This window comes from Melospiza georgiana, chromosome 3 (genome assembly GCF_028018845.1).
Source record: "Melospiza georgiana isolate bMelGeo1 chromosome 3, bMelGeo1.pri, whole genome shotgun sequence".
In the NCBI taxonomy this organism is placed as follows: domain Eukaryota; kingdom Metazoa; phylum Chordata; class Aves; order Passeriformes; family Passerellidae; genus Melospiza; species Melospiza georgiana.
The window spans coordinates 96,860,296-96,875,953 of NC_080432.1; the positions used below are offsets into that span (position 1 = coordinate 96,860,296).

General features: G+C 39.6%; 1 protein-coding gene across 6 annotated transcripts in view; it reads left to right on the top strand.

Annotated features, from left to right (window-relative positions):
• The window catches only part of FBXO25 (F-box protein 25), a 30,597-nt gene extending 22,150 nt beyond the window's left edge, over window positions 1–8,447 (top strand). For 3 of the 6 annotated variants that reach the window (XM_058020963.1, XM_058020966.1, XM_058020962.1), the window contains exons 9-11: window positions 566–709; window positions 4,691–4,717; window positions 7,260–8,447. In XM_058020963.1, the coding sequence (XP_057876946.1) occupies window positions 566–709; window positions 4,691–4,717; window positions 7,260–7,349 (261 nt within the window). In that variant the 3' untranslated portion in view covers window positions 7,350–8,447. The other 3 variants (XM_058020964.1, XM_058020968.1, XM_058020965.1) reach the window with 2 other exon arrangements.
• Window positions 8,448–15,658: the final 7,211 nt, after the last annotated feature.

The following is a 15,658-nucleotide window of genomic DNA, read 5'->3' on the forward strand; positions in this document are numbered from 1 at the left end:
GCAGCTAATCTTTACATGCAGATTAAGTCCTCAAGAAGTACATCAATCACTAATTGCTGCTATTCTTTTAGAAAGATCACAACAAAATGTGAAAAATAAGCATGTATATGCTTTTAGAATTAAAGAAAGAGCTTTATTTAAATTCATAATGGTTTTTTAACAGAAAACCACCCTCTGAAATGCACAATCATGTTTTTAAATCTCATTTCTGAGTGGTTTGGGTTTTTTAAAAGAATAAAATTAATTGCTTACAGCTCTAAATACTGTTTTGTTAAATGCTTCTTGACTATAATTAGAATAATTTTGAGACAGTAGAATTAGATCAGCTGTGTATGGCCTAGTTTTTCTTGGCAAATATGCACTCTCCTATTTTTAGTCTTTGCCTTCCATCTTTTTTGTGGCCAGATCTCTGTCACTGCTTTGCAGAGATGTATGATGTCATAATATTGACTTCAAAGAATTCTAGTTACAAAACTTCAGTTACCCACCTTCCCCCCACCTTCCCATGTCCTTTGCCTGAATTGACTACAACAATTTTAAAGGAAGATATTAATTTTATGTCTAGTTTTGTAGGCATTTGATTCCATCAGAGAAAGGTCACATTGACTGGAAGCTGATGTACTTTGCACTTCAGAAATATTACCCAATAAAGGAACAGTACGGGGACACCTTGCATTTCTGTCGACACTGTAGTATTCTGTTTTGGAAGGTAAGAGCTTTGGAACAGGTCATCAGAAATAAGTTCAAACAGCTACTGGTAATCATCTGCAAGGAAAAATGTTATGGTCATCTTATCAGTGTGAAAGGTGATTGGATAATATCTAACTTCAAAATAATATATATAAGTTCCATATAAAATCTCTGTTAAATTCTAAAGTTGTTCTTAAGCTTGCCTTCTTATTTCTTGGTATCTGATAACCTCAATACTTAGAATTGCAATGAAAAGTGCCATGTGGAAAGAGTTACTCTATTTTTATTAATTTGATCTTAAAGAAAATTGTGAGGGACTAGTCTGAAGTTAGTGTTTTTAATGATGCCATGGTAATCAATTTATGTCTAATGAGAAGTAATTACTACATGTTTTCCTACACATTGGTGTAGAGCTCAGTATTTTTGTATTTTTGCTTCTGTCCCATATGAAGCTTGGAGGAATGTTTAAAACTTCATCCAGAGTGTGTTTTACCCTGGCTTTGAGGTTTTCCATGAAGCATATGTTGTCTTACAGGATGGTTTTAATTTCAGTAGGGCATTCTCTTCTTTAATGTGTGTTATTACCTAATCCTGCTTTTACTCGGTGTTGCACTGTAACAGAGCCTTCTAGTTAGTGAGGCTTCCTTAATTTTACAGCTGAAAGATCAGATATGGGTAGTGTCAAGTGGACAGCAAAGAGCAAGAAATGTTTGAGAAATCTTGGAAAATACTCATATTACTCATATTCTAATCAACATAAGTTAGTTGCTCTTGTTTCATCTTTCTGTGATTTTTATGAGAAGTTGTATGTTAGTGTGAGGCTTTTTAATTTTCCTTCAAAAAACCTAGGCTGTTTAACAGGATAAGCTAAATCCTGCTAGAAATAGCGTGTTCCTTAATGATGTGATCTTGAAGTTGAGTATTGTTGATATCATGGGAGTCCTTCCATTTTGCTTTGCAAAATTAATAATAGGAAAGCAGGTAGCCCAAATTGGCTTTTACTGTGAAAAGCCTGGGCATCTTCTGAAGGATCTGTGTCAAGAATGACTAAGAGCTTTCATTGCAGTGGAATAAGTCTTTAGCATGTAGCTCAATATGTAGGATAAATCCTCTCTCTGAAAGGGGAAATTTCAAAGGTAAGTACACAGGTGCATTTAGGTGGGTATTTGTGGTAGCAGATTTCTCTGGATTGCCTGCCATCACTGTGTAGAGTTAATGCTTTCCACACTAAATTTCTCTCATTTTGATCTTAATATAATAGAAAAGTACATGTCCCTAATATTAGGAATTACTTTGAATGTGTTTGGAATGAAGTGTTTAACTTTGGAGATGGTGGGACAGTAGGAGGCAGTGAACCTGTGCAGGTTGCAGTAGTATTCCAGTAGTAGGTTATAGCAGTCAAGGTGACAGGACACATGTTCCAATGTACTGCTGGAATAATAGGGTTCATTTTGGACTTCTCAATCCTTTGAGATACAGCACAGGAAGATCTAAAGGTACTTTGGACTGATGAGCAGTACCTTCTAGATCACCATTCCAGTGCTGCCTCATCCTGGCAGTTCGGGCTGCTCTTGTAGTGGCAGTGCAGTTATAGATTGGCTGTGTCCTTCTGCACAAAAATATTGGAGCAGGTGTTTGGGATCAGCTGTTTCAACAAGAGCACAGTCAGCAGGTTGAGAAAAGCCATTATCCCTTTTCATGCAGCACTCATTAGACCATCTGGGATGCTGCAGCCATGAGGCCCCCAGCAGAAGGGAGATACTGATAAGCTGGTCATACAATCAGGGAGCTGGAGGACTGGCCGTGTGAGGAGTGGTGGAGAAGACTGCTTCAGTGGGACATAAGAGCCTGCCCTGAGGACAGCCAAGCAAGGGAACAGTTTGACCACAGAGCTGATGCAGTTTCCATCCTTGGATGTGTTCAGGAACTGACTGGATGAAGCTCAGAGCAGCCTGGTCTGGTCTCCCAGCTTAGCCTGCTTTGAGCAGGAGGCTGGGCTGGAGACCTCCTGAGTGCCTCCCAGCCTGATTATTCTGTGAGCCTACATTGCAGTATTCCTTCTCTAGTCTTGGCATCTCAGCCTTGTCTCTGTCTTAAAATAAATGATGATCAGGCTGAAGTGGATTGTTAAATGAATTGATTTATGCATAATTGGCACAAGTGAATTGTTCATCTGAAATACTGTCCCTCTTTTTACAGGGCAGTGTGGGGGGGGGTCAAGCAGTGCTGGTCACTCAGTTATATGGGAAAAAAGTAGTGCTGCCTTTTTTTTCCAGACAGTTGTGTCTGTATCCTTCCCCAAGCTTGCTAAAGAGAAGTGAGAAATAAAGCAGGGATGAGGGGCAAAGGGGCAGGAGCTACTTTATTAATTCTAGGTAAATCCTGTTCTAGGTGAAAATACTCCTTAATCAGAACTTTTGTCAGACTTTAAAAATTTATTCAAGCTTCAGTATCATCCTTGATTAGAAAGATTGTTAAACTAAATATGAGTATATGAGTGCTTGATATACAATTATATCTCTAATGCATGGCCAGAAAAATCCAAAATAAACAAAGCAAAAAACAACAAAAACACTACGACCAAATCCAAATTTTAAAAGAGAAATCACAATTACTGCAGAGGAAGAGTAACAAGTGTTTGAATCTTGAAACAAATGGAAGCCCTGTATTCTTGAGATAGCTGATAATATGTAAAAATTTTGTTTCCTCATTTAATGGTATAATTGAGAAGTCAGGCAACTTTTGTTTCCAAGGTTATTCAGAAGAACTTCAGGCAGAGCTGAACTTTTCTTCATAAGGGATCTATTTTTATTTTTCTTCCTTCATTAAAGAACAAAGTGAAACGTTGGAATAGTTGCAGAGAAAAAAGTGCTAAAGCAATCAGGGCATGAAGTCTAGGAATGATTAATTTCTCTTAACTCAGTTGTGCTAACAAGGAACGTGACTGCTCTCCATAAATTGTTTTTGGGGACAGAAGTGGTGCATAAGCATGAGACTACTTAGGGGAATTATTTACACTAAGGGCCATCCTTGATGCAAGTAAATTGTGCTGGGAGGTAGGAGTTTCTATTTGAGACAAGGGTCTCAAACAGCCCAAAAACACAGGCCTAGCTAGTGATGAGAAGAATTTTTAGCAATTTATGAAATTGATAATATAATGTAATTGCTGACAATGTGCAAGGGCTACTCCCAGGAAATTCTTGGAGCCCTCTGTTTGGTGTTCTTTTCAAAGAAGGCCTGGCAAAAGAAGGGACTGATGGCTGCTGAATTGAATTACCTATTGAACTGATGAAGTAGGGAAATGACTTTTTCACTTTTTCAGTATACATATAATGATCATAGCGGGTTTTTACAAGTCTTGAGGAGTTTTTCAGGAAGAGGCATGTGTATTCCTTTACTTGTCTAAAATCTGTAACCCAAGACAATGTATATATAGCACGTAGAAGTCTCCCAAGTTCTTTGTTGGAAGTGCAGTGACTTTTGTACTCTGTGTTAGGAGGGAGTCATAGGAGAATTTTCATATTGAACATCTGTTTTCAAAATTACTTCTTGCTAAAGGATTTGTCCGTGATGAAACTGAAAAAACCTACATAATTTCAATAGTGCAAAAGTAATGACTAATTATTGTGTGATACCTCTGAGTGCTTTCATTTATACTATTTCCTCTGTTCCACTAGGCACCATTGCAATTGTGGCAGGTTCTTTATTTTCCTGAGCTTACTTAGTAATACTTTTCAATTATCTCAGATGTGGCCACAGAAGCTGAAATATCTTTTCTTGTTTCAGTTTCCACGGCTTTATGAAAACACTTTGCATAACACTTAGTTTTTGTCTTCTTGCAGCTTGTGCTGATTTTGGTTCCCACAAATCTGCTTGTGATTTGCCACAAGAATAAAAGACTTTTTTTAAATGGCTTATCAACCTTTGCTTAAATAAACCTTAACTCTGCTTCTTTTACTTTATGGCTCTCCTTCCTGCTTCCTTCTTCATGATTTCAAAGGACTACCACCTTGCTTTGTTACTCCAGGTATTTCTTGTCTCATCTGTTTTCATTGCTGACTGTTCCATAATGTCAAAGTGAATAATGTGTTCCTTTCTAATTGTCTCTTGCTCTTTGTTTTGATTTTTCTTTCTGCACATCAGTTCAGCAGCAGGAATAGTTTGTTTCTTGTTCCCTTTTAGATAAAGGTAGTGATGACTTCTCATCTCAGCTTTTCATCATTTTGTCTTTTATTATTGCCATATCCATGCCATCTCTCCTAATGCCTTTTAAACTAGAGCCATAGTTCAATTTCTAATGAGCATAGGTGTCAGTGGGATCAGACAGATTTTGCTAAGAAATAGGGTTCTCTGCATTCAGTGTTATTATAAACTGTTTCCTGCATTCCCTGATGTATTTAATTCAGTACTTAAATCTGAAGAGTAACATGCACCTCAGATAACTTTCATACCAAGGTATTAAAATTGATTTTATTGCACTTGGAATCCTGTAGTCATATTTACTTTTATGGAGAATTTCTCTGAAAAGAAATTCCCCAAAACAAGCTGCATGTGACTGAGATAGTCAAGGGAAGCAATTATATTGTTGCCTTCTGAAAGAATAAATGGTGAAAATACTTTTACAGAGCTTCTTAATGTCTAGCTATGGTAGATTTTGAGGAAAACAACTACATTTGCCAGTAAACACTCCTCCTGGGGAATTCTCTTCTTACTTTGAAAGAAGTCTGCTTTAGCTTTGAAACTTTGAAATCAAATTATTTTAACACTTTGAGTGTTTTTATTATTTAGTTTATTATTCCCATGAAAATGTATTTCTCTTGAAATGATGAGTATTCATAATTACAAGAAAGTTGTGATTCTTTTTTTCAGTCCTCATCACTTTTTTCACTGTAAAACTTATTTAGTTTTCAATAACTAAAACCACCAGTAACTGTTCTCTGAGATTTTTGTTGCACCTGTATTTCCCAAGTGGGTAGAACTTTCAAAAATGCTTTTATAATGATGTGCAGAGAAAGCAGCATGTTACAAACTCAGTTTAAAATATTCAGGAGTACAGATAAGAGAGAGGATAATCCCTACCTTGTTTCCCAGAATTATAATTCTGATGGTGTTTTTTTCTGGAAACTAGGAAAGTAATGACATGACATTGACATGGCAATGGGTAGAGAAGATAATAGTCCATTAGCAGCTACTTTTAAGAGTGTTTTCTGGAGTGGTGCAGCTCTTCCTTGCAGATGTCATCTCAAGATGAAAGTGTTAAGTTTAACACTTCTGATTTTGGTCTTGGTCATCTGTTCCTTCTCATCTGCAGATTCCCCCAGTAGGCAGTTCTACCTGGGTCTCTTTTTTAGGTGTTTGTTTGTCTTTCCCTCTGTGTCATGAATCTAACAACTGTTTCTCAGGTGATGTTAAAGCAATTATTTAAAAGGGTGGGAGGATGAGGAGGTGATAGCACCTGGTGTATTCTTGTAGTCCTCCATAGACTTACTGGAAAAACACAGATAATAAATCTATTGAGTAACAATTTTCACTGGCAAAGCTGAGCAGTATTTAGAATGTATTTCACCTGGTGCACTTTGGTGCTGCAAAGACTTTGGGTGGGAATGTGGCAGTGAGAAAAATAATGACTTAGAGATTCTTTCCTTCTATTAACAGAATGGCATGTAATTTCTTTTCCTATGGAAACAAAAGCAATGAGGACCATGGTAGTCTGTGATCTGTTTGTCATGTATTTATCTAGTTTTCTTGCCTCACATGGTGCATTCACCAGCATTGGTGGAAAAGAGACAGAAACTCCTTAAAGCCTGATGAGGACACTTCTGAGCCTTACAACAACACTGACAAGTTTTTTTAACTTCTCCATTGAACTGTCTGGGAACTTCTTCTCATTACACCTCTGCATTTCCCTCATTTAGGGGTTTTAATAAGATGCAAACTACAACTTTTTTTCCAAAGAAGAATTTGAATCTTAAAAAATCAGACAGGTCTGCTGAGGTCAAATTTCTGTAAGAGGAAAGAAAGCCCTGCAGGCTTAGTGAATTTGTAATGGCAAAGCCTTTACACCCTGTCTTACTTCTCTATTCCTACCTTGCCTAGGTGCCAACTTCAGTTTTAAGGCAGTGCTTTCATTTCACTTGGGGAAAAGATGGGCATGAAAGATGAAAGGAGGCTTAGGAGGGAAATGTAGCAAGGTAGGAAAGTTTTCAAGACTGAGAATTCAAACACACTGGTCAGGTTTTTTTGAGGAAATATCTGCTGCCCATAATTTTCAAAGCAAGGGACTCATTTTCCCCCAGAGCAATAGATGACTTCAGGTTTTGATTAAATAGATAATTTAGGCTCAGTAAAGCTGGTGCCTTTTGCCTTTTTGTTATGCTTACCTAAAAATAATGAATAAGGAAGATAATAGTTTTTCAAGGGCTCCAGCTCAGTTTCTGGTACAAGGAGAGAATTGTTTTGGGTTTGTGCTTTTTTTTATTGTTTTGTTGGAGGTTTTTTTCCTAAATTGGGGGTGAAGGGAGACTGAATATGCAAAGAGAATTTGCTTATTTTTCTCGTTCATTTTTCAGGATACAGGACACCCCTGCACAGCCAGTGATCCAAACACCTGTCTCATGCCAGTATCTCCTCAGCATTTTATTGATCTCTTCAAATTTTGAGATGTTCAGTAGCTGTTCTCCTGTGTTTGTGGCCATTTTTGTGAAGAGTCAGGCAGGATATGTTATGCTTTTTGTGCAATATATTTAAGTGTCATGTTTTATTGTAGTTTAAATAAATATATGGGGGAGATTATCAGAGAGGTTCATTAGGCATATTGCTTTTGTGCAGAATAGCAAGGAGGAAAGGAGAAACATTAAGAAAATTTCGTTGTCAGGAAATCTCCAGTGGACTTTTTTTCAAGTCCAAGAAAGACCACTTTAATCTCAACTTTAAATCTATGCTTTTGACGCCTTAATAGTTGGTTAAAATTATGTAGGGGAGTTTTGAAAATTTCATGGAAGAATTAAACTACTCTTGCAGGGACCAAAGGAGGGGGGTTTTTGTTAATCCTTCTTTCTATAAGCCATGGTTTTCAAAACACCTCCATATAATTTGCACTATTATAAAGAAAAGGCCAATATTCTCTTAGGCTCTTACTACATCATTACAAAGGTGGCATTCATTTTTAGGAGTTAGTGAGTAAAATATAACTGTGGTTATATCTGCTGTTGAACCTATATGAATGAAGGAAATCAACCAATTTTTGTACATACATTATGCAAAAATATTTATTTTTCTTAAGGACTTTATTAAACATTTAACCTGTCTTAGCACATCTCGCAGAACTCATGAGACCAATCTTGGGCTACTGGAAATCTTTCTGATGGTAGCTGCAGCCTTCATTTATACTGTTTGGAATGTCTACAAGTGCAACTGTATTAATTTCATCTTCTAAGAAGAAGACATTATTGAAATTTAATGAGGATGGAGTTGCTTGTTCCTAGACTGGTACAGTGGCAGAACACTATGCTCCCAACTGAGGTCCTAACCTGACAAGCTATGGGAAATACTGAAAGTCAGTCTGAGCTGGAGCACCTTCTGCCAAGTTAATCAGATGATAAATTCTCCAGGAAGCTATTTTTTTTTCTATCCTGTAGAACAAAATTAATTGCTTGGCTTCAGCGGGTAAAGGAAAAATTGTGAAAGTTTTGGATTTGTCATTGAAATTTAACAATATGTAACGTACAGAAAAAATAAATCATGTACCACATTCTGCACTTACTTGTTCTGATCCAGTTTTGTACAGAGTAATAAATCATGTTTTTATCTGTTACTCCCAGAAGCCTCTGGTGCATAGAGATGAATCCATTTGAATTGTGTAAGATCTTTCTGTAACCTGTTGTCTGTAGTAATTGGTAATGGAATGAGAAGCATACAAGCAGTCCTAGTGCTATTGCTTTACAGTAGTTTGTTGTATTAACCCTTTTTGTAATAGGAGAGCTGGGCTGTTAATAGGCTGCACAAGAAGAGGAGAATATTTGTCCTCAAATAGTTTTATGTTAATTTAATCTTTGTGATTGAATTGAATTGCTGATTTTTTGTGAATTTTTCAATACAGGGTTTTGTGGATTTTTTTTTTTTTTTTCTTTCCATGCAGGTGTTGGCTGTGGCAAAAGTAATGGCCAGGTGTGGATCCAAGGACCTCCATTCTTATTCCTGTTCATTCATTCATTCAGAGCATTGGTGCAAGCCTTGCTTTCCCAGCCAAGCACTGTTGCAGCCACTGCATTTGTTAAGGACCCAGTAGCCCTTCTTTAACAACAATTTGTACCTCATTTATTTAATTCCTGTAAGAGCTCAGATTCTTTCCTGTCTCTGTGACCTCAGTAACCCTGACAGTGGCTGGTGCTGGCTGACATCCACTAATCACTCCTTTATCAGGGTTAGTTTTGTTACCCTGTATAAAACTTCCTGTAAATATATGGAAGCTTTCTCTGAGGGCTTGAAGGAAATGTTTTAAAGTCAGCATGTGGTTTGATGCTGCTTGAGCTCTTCCCCCTCGTGCTGAGGGACAGTGCAGAGCCACCTCTCCTGCAGACAGAGGGCAAAGCTCTTACACTGTCACCTGAGAGATGCCCAGCACTCAAAAGACAAATTAGGTGACAGCTGGGCAAAGGTATTAAGACACCTGAAAGAAAACCTCTCTCCTAGCCACTGAATTGAGGACAGAGAGAAATGATTTTAAGGTCTTATAAGCCATTTAAAGACAGGTTTGGAAAAACTCAGTATCTGTAAGAATTTTCATGTTCAGCTGGGTGGCCACCAGGACTCCAAGGCCCCAAAGGCAGTAAAGTGGCTTTTTAAACATTTCTTCAGCACCGATGTGCTGAGAAGTATTTCAGTTCATGACTATTTAAGAAATCTTAAACAGTGAGTGTGGAATCATTGTCATGAGCAGTGATACAGGCTTTTAACATTGGCCAAACTGTTTTGAGAACAGTTCCACAGATTTGTTAAATAGTGAATACATTGCTTAGACTTAGTCACTCTTAATCAAGCTCTTATTTTCCTATGTGATGGCAGGTCACTGCATGCATAAGAAGGTAACTTTCAGTTGTGTTACTTAGGCAAAAAAGCCAGGGCAGTGATTTTGTAATAGGGTTGGTGGTGGTTGAGTTTTTGTGTCGGTCTGTTGAGTTTTTTAATTTAAATCACATAAAGAATGGGGAAAGGATTTCACCTTTAGGATAGCAATCTTTAATACCTCACCTGAAGCACAGAACATGTTTTGACAGCCTGAATTTATCTTCCTTTACTCCAGCACTCTCTTGTGTAACCTAAAGCACTGTAGCCATGAGAAGGGTTATGCCTTAACATGAAACCTCTGCTCTGTGGCCTCCTGTGTGCTGCTGTCCAAGGAGGAAGGGCAGGCCTTCTCCCCTTCAGCAGAAAGGGTGCCTTGAAATGTGTTCTAAATCTCTAAAGCAGAGGTTTCTTTTTCTTTGGGGACAGCTTTTGTCCCCAAACCTGGATCTCTTTATGGACAGATTTGGCAGTGGTGGGAAATAGTGTTTCAAATGTGGCCCCTCCATGATCACTTCCCAATCCTGGGTGATTTGGCTTTAATGAATTCTAGTCCTGAGAACAGCAGTTCAAAGGCAATCAGGATATTCACTACCATAGTCCACAAGGAGCCTGAAATTACAATTTTGAAAAACAAGGTCTCCCTTCCCACTCCCCAGTCACTGCCTCCCAAACCTGTCTCTGAGAGACTCCTTGCCTTTTTTATTACATTCTCTCCCAACAGTTTTGTTCACCTCTTTCTGGGAAGAGACATTCTGCCATGGACCTTCTCTAAGAGCACTGTGTGAGCCTTTTTCCTTGGAGCCCGACAGGACTGAGGCTCTTCCCTGGAGAAAACAGAGCAGTGGGACCTTGCTCTTTCTTTCCCCCTGCTTCCCATCCCTAAAGGGTTACATTAAGTTGCTTTAGGAGAAGGAAGAAGCTGAACTTCAGGAAAACACCAAGCTCAAACCTAAGAGTTCTCTGTAAGGACTAGCATTAAAACACTAGGGGCCTTTTGCAGTCTAGAAGGCAGAAACAGTGAGGGCTAGCAAGGAGGAGGGGGTAGGATGGGGAACAGTAGCACAATGTTTTGGATTTCATGGTGCACAAATTAGCTTCCTTACAGCTCCATCACTGGCAAAGAACTAAAAGGAAGGCCAGACACTTCACATCCAACTAAAGTTGCTTGAATTGGCAGATAAGTACCTGCATTAAATCAATCAATATCAAATGTTTGGAGACAGTTGTTTAATAAATTAGAGTTCAGAATATGGAAACATTAGCTAATTATGCTCTTTGCTTGCAGTGTTTTTGTACTTTCATCTGCAAGGTTCAGGTCCAAACCCGCAAAGACACTGGAACACAATTCCCAGCAAAAATTCCTACAAAGTTCAGTAGGATGAGGGTTACCTTTAATGCTTAACATGTCTCTGTTGAAGGACATGACAGATAAGTGGATCAGGACATGAGAGGTGAGAGTAAGTTTGGGTTTCTTTCTTTTAATTCCCATGGGGCATCCTCTGTGCCACACACAGACCTGTCCCTCTACCTGTCAGGCATGCTGGTAATGCTTATTTCCTGCAGGTTTATGTGTACATTCTTCTACAAATATGAATAAAACATCTTCAGTTTTATATCTCTTGCACTTTATAGTCATTGTGCCTTCAGCTGAAAGTTTTTCTAACAATTTTCAGGGTCTACATGAACAGCAACCACTTAATTCTAAAATTTACTTGATTTTTATATGCTCTTCCCACTTGAATGCTATTTTCCTGTAGTATTTATAGCAGAATAATAATGGAAGAATAATTTGTTTGCTGGGGTCAGTTATCATTCCCACATAATGCTCGGCTATAGAACAAAGTTCTGAATGCTGAGAGCACCTCTTCCCCATGTTTTGGTCCCCATTATTCTATCAGGAACAGCCATTATTTTTAGCCCTATTCCTACAGGAAACTTTTAAAGCTGCAGACCTGCACTCCCCTTCTGAACTCACTGGTTTCCATTAGAACTTGGTGAATTTATAAAAGCAATACTTTGGCACCATTTTCACTAGACACATGCTTGACCATGATGCAGCAGCTCCTGCAGTTGTGTGTCCCAGGCTGCACCTCTGCTGTTGTTCCTTACCCAGCTCCGCAGTGCAGAGCCTGCTCCTGTGCCCTCTGTGCCCTTCCCCTGAGCCTGACCATGTTTCAGCAGCCACTGGGCAGGAGTGAGAGCCCCCCTAACCGGGAGGGGTGCTGCTCCATGGCCTAGCTCTGCCCCCTCCCTGCAGCAGGGAAATCCTACCACCCCTTCAGCTCTTGCTGCAAGCTGCCCATGGGCCTCTGCTGATCCTGTTTCTTCTGCTGCCTGCACTCACCTTCTACATATTTCCTCAACTAAGTCTAATTTATAGGCATAGTGGTATGGAATAGATCTGGAGAAGTGTTTGCTGCAAGTTGAAGGCACAATGCTACAAACAAACAGAACTTGCCCTTTGTACCTGTCCACAGGGGATGGTTTTTTCAGTTGCTCATCAAAAGCCAGAAGTCCTGGTCTTGAACTGGAACACCAGGAAAAAAGACCTGTGTTAGTTCTGATTCTCTAAGACCAAAACCCTGGCCTAAGAATAAATATTGGTACTAAAGCTGTAGGAACATTCCCAGATGTTCTGCACTTGTTACTTCTCTTTCCAGTGTGCCTCATTGCTCGATGCCAGAGCATCAGCTCCTTCCCTGGTGCTGCAGCCCCTCCCCCTGTGCCCAGTGCACCCAGTCCCCAGTGCACAGCCCAGAACCCCAGACCTGCACCGCGGCCTCAGCTGCTGCTCACCCTGGCCTCCATGGTTTGCTCAGGTCACAGCTGCTCTCAGGCACGGAGCTCTGAGGCAGCCGTGCTGTGCAGATGGGTTACTGCACTTCAGGGTTAGTTTAGAAAATCAAAAAAAAAAGAGCATATATCTTTTTCATTAAGTGTCTAAAATAACCCTATGCACAGATTTACTCTATCTGTAGTATGACTTCTGGGAATCTTGTGCTTCATCCCATCAAACAATGGTTTACTTCCTAATGGGAAGTGATGCTTGTTTTCCTTTTTTTGTCCTATCAAATGTTGGTTGCCAAGTTTCTGTCCAAATGTTCAGAAGATAAACTGTTTAAGGCACTGCCTAAACTGAAGGCATTTCAGCCTAAAAGGGGTGTGTTGGTCATGAGAGAAACACCAAAAAGTTGCTCTTCATGCAATCAGGATGTCTTTGCATCTGTGACACCCCTCCTAAAAAAGCTAACAGAGAAGTACAAAAAATAAAACCAATCAAAATAAAATTAATATTCATCATCTTGCATATTAGAAAACTTTAGCAGAAAAAAAATAATATGCCAAGTGCAATACTTGGTGTCAGGATACATTTGCCTCCCATCCTTTCTCTAGAACAAACACTTGCTCCAACAATTCCTCCACCCCTCAAATACCAGAGGAATTTGGCAGTGTAACCTTGCAGGGAATCCAAGACTCCTGGACAAACAAGATGGTCAAGACCACAGCATTCGGGGTTTCAAGGAAAAAGGTGCAAGATAAAAAGGGCTAAAAGACATTGAAAATTTACAGGAATATTTCTATATAAAATCTGATATATTTTACTGTACAATCTCAAATAATGAATCCAGCCAATTGTCTGAAAAATCACTTAAACTCAACTGTTCAGTCTCCTCAGTACAAGCGGCTGGAGCGACTAGAAAGCAAAATATCACATGATTACTTTCAGAAGTGGACAAACCAATCTCAGAAAACACAGCTGTGCACTTTTCTATGCAAAGAATAATCCTTTTTCTTTTCCAATAGCAAACTCACAGTTCAAAATGTGTCATAAAGCTTCTAGTAGTGCTATTTTGGTCTCAAGAGCATAAAAACTTTAATGCCAGCCAAGCTTTTACCAGATTGTTATGGCCTTGAAAAGAATATTCTCACTTTCTTGCATCTTGTAGTAATTGCTGGACACAGAATAGGAAAAATTTCTTCCCAAGTGCAGAGTAGGTATTTTTGTTTTCATTACCAGTGATAACAGTTAGTAGATACCATGTGGAAAACCATTATGTCCCTACACCTTGTTTACTATTATATATTTAATATAAATTCCTATTATTTATATTCCTATTTTTATTGTTTTCATACTCTTTATTTCTTTGTAACTACAGAAGCAGCATTACTTTCTATGCTATGATGTGTAGCATTACAGCCTCCTCAGAACAGGAAGGCTCTACAATGATGCTGATGGCACTTAAATGTAATTCTCTCCCTTTGATTTCTAAACTGGCTTTTTTTTGCCTGCATGGTTGATTGCCTGTCTTATATGGTACAAACCAGTCATGCCACAAGAAATTTTTGAGACTGACAGTACCTAATGATACACACCTTTGCCAACTGTTGCTGGTGATAAGCCTTCTAGGAAATTACTTTTCCTCTTCACAGTACTGATTTTATTTCCCAGATACCTCAGAAACAAAGTAGCAGGCACTCAGAGGAAAGGATCAAACAAACCCCTGCAAAATTAGCACAAACAGTTGTGCTACACTGGATGTGCATGAAAGAGATATATAACATGCACATTCATGCTTTCAGATTGCACACAACCTACAGTTTCATCATGCAATAACAAGCATTTTGATAAGTTTCAGAAATTGAGACAGATGCCAGGCTATAGGAACATCTATGCTCAAGATTTGACAGGGTTCTTGTCTGCTCAGCTCTGGAAATGCAGGTCCTTCCACTTCCTTCCAGCTGCCTAGCTGTGCACCTGCCCCACCTGTGTCTAGTCAGGGGTGTGTCAATGCAGTCTTTTTGCTCCCCACTAAGAGTAAAATTTGTATGAATGAGATTTTCTGGTTTAGTTACTTCACACATTATGGCAAGAAACATTTTGCCTAAATGTTCCCTGCTCAGTCTGTGTGGACAACCACAGTGCCAGCAGACTGGAGTAGAAGAATGGGGCACTGACAATAAACTTCCCTCTGCAGCTGCTGCACTGGAAGCAGAGGCTGCTCCTCACGTGTCACAGGCCAGGCCGTGCCGGTGTCACCTTGTTGGGGGCCAGTGTGGGCAAAAGCATTTCAGGTCCTCCACTCTGCATGTAGCTGGGAAATCTTCAAGGAAAGAATGCTGCTCTGCCCAAGCTTTCACAACGGCCAATAAGTTAAAAAAAAACCAAAACCAAAAACCAACAAAACCCACAGTATTTTAAACAAAAAAAAAAACCAAAATATTTTTAGTTTGTTGAAACCAATGAATTCTTGCCACTGTAAAAGCAGTGTGTGATGCTTTAAATCTAGGATGCTGCAAGTTATGATATTCACAGAGTTTGGGCAAACATTGCTATCACCTCCTTGGCCATACTCTACAATGGTGGAAGTAACATCACAGAATCACAGAATCAGCTGAGTTGGAAGGGACCCACAAGGATCTGAGTCAATCCCTGGCCCTGCACAGAATCATCCCCAAGAGTCACACCGGTGTCCAAGGGCAGTGTCTAAACCCATCTTGAGCTCTGTCAGGCTTGGTGCTGTCACCACTTCCCTGGGGAGCTGTTCCAGTGCCCAAACACCCTCTGGGTGAAGAACCTTTACCTGATATCCAACCTAAACCTCCCCTGACACAACTTCAGGCCATTCCCTTGCGTCCTGTCATTGTCACCACAGAGCAGAGCTCAGGGTCTGTCCCTCCTCTTCCCCTCACAGGCAGCTGTAACTGCAGTGAGGTTTCCCTCAGTGTCCTCCAGACTGAACAGACCAAGTGCCCTCAGCCCCTCCTCACACAGCTCCCCCTCAAGGCCCTTCCCCATCTTTGTTGCCCTCCTTTGGACACTCTCTAATAGTTTCATTATCTTTCTTATGTTGTGGTGGCCAAACCTATCCAAGCAAATGTAAACATATTCACACGACAAATT